The sequence below is a fragment of the Meriones unguiculatus genome, chromosome 18 (assembly GCF_030254825.1).
Source record: "Meriones unguiculatus strain TT.TT164.6M chromosome 18, Bangor_MerUng_6.1, whole genome shotgun sequence".
NCBI classification, from domain to species: Eukaryota; Metazoa; Chordata; class Mammalia; order Rodentia; family Muridae; genus Meriones; species Meriones unguiculatus.
The window spans coordinates 29,914,734-29,923,395 of record NC_083365.1 but is presented as its reverse complement, the minus strand read 5'-3'; the positions used below and the strand labels follow the sequence as shown (position 1 = coordinate 29,923,395).

Sequence of the window (8,662 nt, the reverse complement as noted above, 5' to 3'; positions counted from 1 at the left end):
AACTGGGTAATTTTCCCAAGACCTTTTCGGGGTGGGTGTGTCGGCTGAGTGCTCTGAGATCAGACCAGCCATTTCTCTCCCTGTGTGTTTGCACCAGACAGTGAAACTCATTCACTGGTGCCCTGGTGCCCACAGTTCTATCTCAGGCAACGAATCAGGCGCACAGGCAGGCAGGGCTCTGTGCCAGAGCCTGGGTCTCCAGCTCTGGCTCTGGGCTGGCTCCTGGTGCACCCATGGAACCTGAGTTTATCTGGTCACCCAGATAAACCTGCACCCCATGGTGCAGGAAACGATTGCACCATGGGCTTATCTCTCAACTGAAAATTCCAGTCTCTGATAGTGTGGTGCTCAAGGTTCAGTCTGGGACCATGACCAGAGACACTGGCTTGTGGCTCTGGGATGGCGTGGGGCTGGCGGTTGGCAGCCAAGCATCTGGTAGAACCAGGATCTCTTCCGAGGTTTAGCAGGGTGAGTTAAAAGCTGATTGAATCCCCACCGTGGGGTATCCTCTCACCTGGGAAACACAATCACTGTGTTTTATGGCCGCGAGTTCTGATTGCTGGTCACTGTGCTGATCCTGCCATGCTGCTGGTCAGAATGAGAGTCCTCCCGGAGCTGCCATCTTGCCCCTCCCAATAATCACAGATAAACTCTTAATGGAATATAAGCTTGCAAGCCCAGAAAAAGCTCCAAGCTCAAAAACTTGGCATTAGTCAAACACACCACAACCCAGAGAGTACTGAAGCAAGGACATGAAGAATACAGTCTTCTAACTCAAACTTAATTATCTACTGAGTTTGTGACATACAAAATCGTTTATTTCTGTCTGTATTACATCCTCAATACACTCAGTAGTATTATGTAATTTACATACTATTGTTTTGTCAAAGATGGTCATGAGATATTGATATTATAAACATTAAGTTCTACTGCTAATTGTATAGTTATATACAATTTTAAATTTTCATATTCTACACTCTTTCTGAAATAATTCATTGTATCTAGTAATTACTGTTTGGATTATTCAATATTTACTAATCAAATATTTATGACACCTACCAATATAATGAGTTTTATGAGTTTTAATTCTTGTTTCCTTTTTAATTTTTTACATTGTCTAAGACTTCATGTACAACAATGAATAAAAATGAAAGAAATGGATTTTTGCCTTACACTAAATTCCAAAGGAAAGCTGTAATTTTTTTTTGACAAATTCACCTATTTCCTCTAAGCTGAGAAATAAAAAGACATAAAGCATTCCATATTATGTTATGGACTTTAATGTTATTAAGATCACAGACATATTCTTCCCTAATTATTTAATTTTATTCTATTTTACTGTCAGCTTAATTGACATTTTAGCAAATCCATTCAAAATTAAACACTTTAAAAATTCAACTTTTGACTTGATAGTAATCATTAATTTTATGTGTAGATTGCTAACCCCAATAAAGAGCTGTTTGCCAAATGTTAGTGTAGGTATGTCTATAAAATTTGCCAAATGGTAGTATAGGTATGTCTATGAAATTTTTATTTTATGTCAGTACATTTTTGACAAAATTAATTATCATCTATAGTTCAAGGTCTTTCTTCAGCCACTAGAAAGTATTAAGAGAAAACAAGTAAAATTCTGCCTCCAGATAGTGTTAGAACTCATCAACTCCAAACATCAACCATGTCACCTCTTCCCTGTACCCAACCTAGATAACCTGCTAATTTTGTGATTCACAGCCTTTTATAGGTCCTTTTTGAGCCAACTTTTTCATAGTAAATGTGCACAAAATTATCTTTGTTTCTGCTTTAATACATTATCACCTGTTTATTGGTCTATTTTTTTTCATTGATTTCTGATCTTATTTGGTCAGAATTTGTTCTTTTGGCTTATTTGAAATTTTATACTTGGGCATCATTTGGATATAGACATAGGAGTGGTAAAGCTGGATCTTCAGGTAGCAAGAAAGTACACAGATGGTAGTTCAGTGTCCAAGTGGGTTCCATAGTAATGGGAACAGGGACTGCTTCTGACATGAACTGATTGGCCTGCTTTTTGATCATCTCCCCGTGAGGGGGGAGAAGCCTTACCAGGCCACAGAGGAAGACAATACATCCACTCCTGATGCGACCTAATAGACTAGGATCAAAGTGAAGAAAAAGAAACCCTCCAGTACCAGTGGACTTTGGGAGGAGCATGCGTGGAGAAGGGGGAGGAAGGGTGGGATTGGAAAGAGAGGAGGAAGGGAACTAGAGGGAGGATACAAAGTAAATAAAGTGTAATTAAAACTAAAATAAAATAAAAATTAAAGAAAAGAAAGTGCCATATTGATTTCCAAAGTGGTTGTACAAGTTTACATTCCCACAAGCAATGGAGGAGGGTTGCCCTTTCTCCACATCCTTTCTAGCATGTGGTGTCACTTGAATATTTAATCTTGGCCATTCTGTTGGATATAATATGAAATCTTAGGTTCCTTTTGATTTGCATTTTCCTGATAACTAAGGACATTGAACATTTATTTACGTGTTTCTCTGCCATTCAATATCCCTCTGTTGAGAATTCTCTGTTTAGTTCTGTATCCCACTTTTTTTGGGGGGAGCGACTTTTTTTGTTTTTATTTTTTACAATTTATTCCTTTTATATCACAACTGTAGCCCATCCCTCTTATCCTCCCGGTCCCACCCACCCTTCTTCATCCCCCCATCCCCTTCTTCTAGTCCATTGAAAGGGGGAGTTCTCATCCCCTGCCATCTGACTCTAGCTTATCAAGTCTCATCAGGGCTGCCTGGATCCTCTTCCTCTGTGGCCTGGCAAGGTCACATAGCCAGGGGAAAGTAACTAAAGAGCAGTCAACAGAGTGAGTTCATGACAGAGGCAGCCCCTTACTCAGCAACCCACATAGAGACTGAGCTGCCTATTGGCTACATCTGAGCAGGAAGTCTAGGTCCTCTCCATGCATGGTCCTTGGTTGGTGCATCAGTCTCTACAGGGCCTGCTGGGCTCAGATATTTTAGCTTTGTTGGTCTCCTTTTGTAGCTCCTATCCCCTCTGGGTCCTTCTATTCCTCCCTTCTTCCATAAGATTCCCTTCTCTCTGCTCAAAGTTTAGCTGTGAGTCTCAGCATCTCCTTCAATCCCTTGTTGGGTGGAGCCTTTCAGAGGACCCTCTATGGTAGTTTCCTGTCTTGTTCCCCCTCTTCCACTGCTTCGGGTGTCTATCCTATTTGCCATTTTGGATGATATTTACATATCCTCCCTAGAGTCCTCCTTGTTGTTTAGTTTCTTTAGGTATGTAGATTTTAATATGATTATCTTAATGTTATATAGTTAATATCCACTCATAAGTGGGTGCATACCATTTGTGTTTTTCTGGTTGTGGGATACCCCACTCAGGATAATCTTTTCTAGTTCCTTTCATTTGCCTGCAAATTTCATGATTTCCTTGTCCTTACTGTTACTGGCAAGTTCATCTATCCTGATGCTGGGGCATTCCTTCCTTCACTGAGGGCATTCCCTCACTTAGGGATTCAATGTAGATAGAAGACCAGCAGCTCTCAGGGATCCACAGGGACTCCAGCATTAGACTGGGACTGCTGAGATATCTAGTCTCCTGGACTGTACAAGCTACTGAGTCCTTGGCCTTTCCATCAAGAGACAACCATTGTTTGACTGGCTGAACTACAACCAGTAAACCATTCTACTCAAACACGCACGCACATGTGAACACACACATTCATTTTATTTTTTATATTCACTGGTGTTTTGCCTGTCTGTGTGATGATGTCAGATCCCCTGGAACTGGAGTTATAGACAGTTGTGAGCTTTCATATGGGGTTGGGAAATGGACCCAGGTCCTGTGGAACAGCAGACAGTGCTCTTAACTGCTGAGCCATCTCTCCAGCCCCCACACATTATTTTTTTCCACTTGTGTTCTTATACAGAACCCTGACTGAAACAGAAGCCAAGGTAGGCAGGGCATTAGGAACTAAGTCCCTTCAAATAGCCTGAACACTACTGTGGAATTCCATACCACAGTTGCAGGAAAGCAAACTCGTACAACCCCTCTGGATATCAATCTGGCACTTTCTCAGACAACTAGGAATAGCGCTTCCTCAAGATCCAGCCATACTACTCCTAGGCATATATCCAAACGAGGCTAACGTACACAAAAAGGACATTTGCTCAACCATGTTTGTAGCAGCTTTATTTGTAATAGCCAGAAGCTGGAAACAGCCCAGATGCCCCTCAACTGAAGAATGGATGCAGAAATTGTGGCATATCTACACAATGGAGTATTGCTCTGCAATGAAAAAGAAGAAAATCATGAAATGTGCAGTAAATGATGGTACCTGGAAAGGATCATGCTGAGTGAGCTGTCCCAGAAGCAGAAAGACACACATGGTATATACTCACTCATATAGACATAACATAGGATAAACCTACTAAACTCTGTACATCTAAAGAAACTAATCAAGAGAGAGGACCCTGACTAAAATGCTCAATCCCCATCCCGAAAGGCAAAGATGATGGACATCAGAAGAAGAAGAAAATGGGAAACAACCTAGGAACCTGCCACAGAGGGCCTCTGAAAGGCTCTACCCTGCAGACAGTGTATCCCACTTTTTATGAAATTTTTATTTTTTATATTAATTACAGTTTATTCTCTTTCTATCCCAGTTATAGCCCCTTCCATCATTCCTTCCCAACCGTACCTTCTCTCCCTCATCTCCTCCCATGCCTCGCTCTGAGTCCACTGATAGGAGAGATCCTCCTCACCTTCTATCTGTCCCTAGCTTATCCGGTTGTCATCAGTATAGGCTGCATTGTCCCCCTCTATGGCCTGGCAACAGAGCTGCCCCCATCAGGGAGAGGCAATCAAAGAGCCAGCCACTGGGTTCATGTTAGAAACATTCCCTGTTCCCCTTACTAGATACCTGCATAGATACTGAGCTGCCATGGGCTACATCTGAGCAGAGGGTCTAGGTTATATCCATGAATGGTCCTTGGTGGGAGTATCAGTCTCAGAAAAGACCTCTGTGCCAGAGTTTTTTGGTTCTGTTACTCTCCTTGTGGAGCTCCTGTCCTCTCCAGGTCTTACTCTCTCACCCTTCTTTCACAAAATTCCCTGCACTCTGTCCAAAGTTTGGTTAAGAGTCTCAGCATCTGCTTTGATACACTGCTGGGTAGAGTCCTTCAGAGGCCCTCTGTGGTGAGCTCCTGTCCTGTTTCCTGTTTTCTCCTTCTTCCAATGTCTATCCCATTTGTCTTTCTGGGTGAGGATTGATCATCTTACCCATGGGCCTCCTTCTTGCTTAGCTTCTTTAGGTGTACAGATTTTGGTATGTTTATCATATATTACGTGTCGAATTTCCACTTATAAGTGAGTATATATCATGTATGCCTTTATGCTTCTGGGATACCTCACTCAGGATGATCTTTTCTATATGCCACCATTTGCCTACAAATTTCATGGTTTCCTTCTGTTTAATTGCTGAGTAATATTTAATTGTGTAACCGAACCACAACAGTATGGTACTGGCATACTTGTATAACTACATATAAATGAATAAAATATACTAGAAAGACTTTACTTAACTCTACACAATTAGAGTGACATGATTTTCACCAAATATACCAAAACTACATACTGGAGGAAAGAAAGAATCCTAAACAAGGAGAATGAGATGTGCACATGAAGAAGAATGAACTTCAACCTTTATTTGCATCCTTTAAAATACAACCTAAATAAAAAATACTTAATATAAGATCTGAAATTCCTAAAGTGGTCAAATAGCTATGGAGTTTTAACCAACATTATAAACTCTATCTTGTGGAAAAAGCATCCTAAACATAGTTTGTTACCCTATGAATCAATCAATTTATGAAAACAGACCTCATGGAGATTCTATTTCAGGATATATGATATTAAATAATAATTTAGAGTACAAATATTAGTATCAGATTGAGATAACATAGAAATCTCAGTAAACATTGTTGGACATTTTATTATGATACATATTCATCTGGCTTAAAATAAAAAACACAAAGTATAATAAAATGCTGCCTTGTTGAGTCTATAACTTGTTTGATCTTCTCTTAACATTTTCTGCCCACTCCTTTAGTTGTTTTTGTTTTGTTTTGTTTTTTTCTTGATAGCTGTGATCAGGCAAAAGTGATGATATTGGCCATTTGGCAAAGAAATAGAATTTTTGGGGCATGTGGTAATATACAGAATTATAATCAGGTAAATTTTACTAAGATGTTATTTATAAAGATAAACATATGAGTTTGGTCAACACACATTAAGGTAAACTCTATTAAAAACATAGAGGAACAGTTTTATGATATCCCTACAAGGAAAGAACATTCAAATTAGATTTAGAAAGAAATTTTAGAAAGAGGGTTGGTCAGTAAATGTCATATTTTTTTTAATTAGCAAGTTATATCTATATTAGGGTATTTGTACAAATTTTGAATATCAACTATATTTTCTGACTTAAAATCTATTTCAAACAGTCAGTTTCACTATGTTCAGTAATTCGGACATATATCTGGATATTAGAAATTTCCTTTGGGACCAAAGTAGTTGCTTATAAATCTTTTCATGGCATTTTTCATTTCTTTATTTCTCAGAGTATAAATACCTGGGTTGAGGAGAGGTGTGAAAACAGAGTAAAATACAGCAAGAAATTTATCCAACCAGGTGATATTGAGAGGCCACACATAGATGAAGATGCAAGGTGCAAAAAAGATGATCACCACTGTGATGTGGGCAGTGCACGTGGACAGGGCCTTATGAGCCCCAGCTTTAGAGCTCTGTCGTACAGTGATTAGGATATAAGTGTAGGATATGAGCAACAGAATAAAGCAGGTTACAGCCACAACCCCACAGCCAGCATTCATTAGAACATCCAAATCATCGGAATCTATGCAAGCTAGCTTGATTACCAATGGCATATCACAGAAAAAGCTGTCTATTTCCTTAGGTCCACAAAATGGCAGTTCCACAATCACTACCAGGTGACTCATGGCATGTACAAATCCAGTTGTCCAGGAAGTCAACACCAACCCAGTACATCTTTTCAGGTTCATGATGGTAAAGTAATGCAGTGGCTTGCAGATGGCCACATAGCGGTCATAAGCCATTACCACCAACAACACCATCTCTCCTGCAGCGATGCAGTGAGCAAAGAAGACCTGAGACATGCAGCCTGAAAAGGAAATAGTCTTGTTTTCCCTGAGAAAGTCTGTGATCATTTTAGGAGTGGTGACTGAAGAAAGCCACATATCAACAAAAGACAGGTTGGCCAACAGGAAGTACATGGGAGAATGCAGATGCGGGTCAGTGATGATTAAAACCAGAATGGCAATATTTCCAGAAACAATGAGAAGATAAATCATTAAAAATATCACAAAGAGTGAGAGCTGAATATTCCATGAGTTGGAAAGTCCCCAAAGTATAAATTCTGACACCACAGACTGATTGCCTTCACCCATTTTTCTCAGTATGTCTTCAGAAGTAACCTGCGAAGAAAGAAAAAAATATTAACTAGAGGTATGCTATAGGCAACTTTCTTTGTAGAATTAGACATTCGTATTGAAACTCATCTGAATAGAATTGGATAAATTGAAGATAAATCTAAGCCAAGAATGCGTAACATTGTGCTGCCTGAGGTGAAAGCTAATGAGTCAAGTGCAAGAAGAGAAGCATCATGTGTGACTGTTATTCACATGCTCTATCAGCAATTTCTTTTTAAGAGAGCAGTGAGTAAAGCAAGAGAGCAACGTAAAAACCCCAAAATGGATGCTGTTTCATTGAGAAAAACTGTCCAAATTTGTTACTAGCGTTCATGAAATTCCGAAAAAAAAAATGCGGATTAAATTTGGCAACTGAAGGGGAAATACACCAAAATTCAATAAAAATGGTATTATAAGACATTACCATTTTGTCAGACTGTATAATGATTTCTTTGAGCATCAGTAGAATAATATCTGTGTCTTCTCTTGGATGGTGGAGGCTCCTGGGAGTCTATGGTGGTGACCCTAGCTGAGACTCCTAGAAGCAGAGGTTATGGAGCATGATGTGGCCCCCTATTGTGGACAGGTAGATTTACAGTAGAGGAAGAGAAACACCAACCCACCCATAAAACCTTCCACCTACCCAATCACTGACTTTCCTAATTTAAGTCCCATGCAAGGAGAGAGAGCCCACTCATGACAGTATTAATAATATTTTGCTATACTTACAGGCAGGAAACCGGCATAACTGTCATCTGAGTGGCTTCACCCAGCAGCTGATGAAAACAGATGCAGACAACCACAGCCAAAGAGTTGGCAGAGCTCAGAAAGTCTTATGGAAGAGGGAGAAGAAGGATTAAAAGAGCCAGAAAAATCAAGGATACCACAAGAAAGCCTACAAAATCAACTAGCCTGGGCCCAAAGGGGCTCATAGAGACTGAACCACAAGAAGAGAGTGTCTATGGGCTTGACCTAGGCCCCTCACACATATATAAAAGATGTACAGCTTAGTCCTCATGTGGGAACTCTTACAGCAGGGTCCCTGGCTTTCTCTGACTCTGCTGTCTTCCCATGGATCCCTTTCCCCTAACTGGATGACATTGTCTACCCTCAATAGAAGAGAATAATACCATTCCTACCACAACTTGATATG

At 40.0% G+C, this 8,662-nt stretch overlaps 1 protein-coding gene across 1 annotated transcript; it reads right to left on the bottom strand.

Annotated features, from left to right (window-relative positions):
• Window positions 1-6,526: 6,526 nt before the first annotated feature.
• Window positions 6,527-7,515, bottom strand: LOC132648952 (olfactory receptor 4K3-like). The gene has a single exon (XM_060371525.1). The coding sequence runs from the start codon at window positions 7,486-7,488 to the stop codon at window positions 6,550-6,552; it is 939 nt and encodes a 312-aa protein (XP_060227508.1). The 5' UTR covers window positions 7,489-7,515; the 3' UTR covers window positions 6,527-6,549.
• Window positions 7,516-8,662: the final 1,147 nt, after the last annotated feature.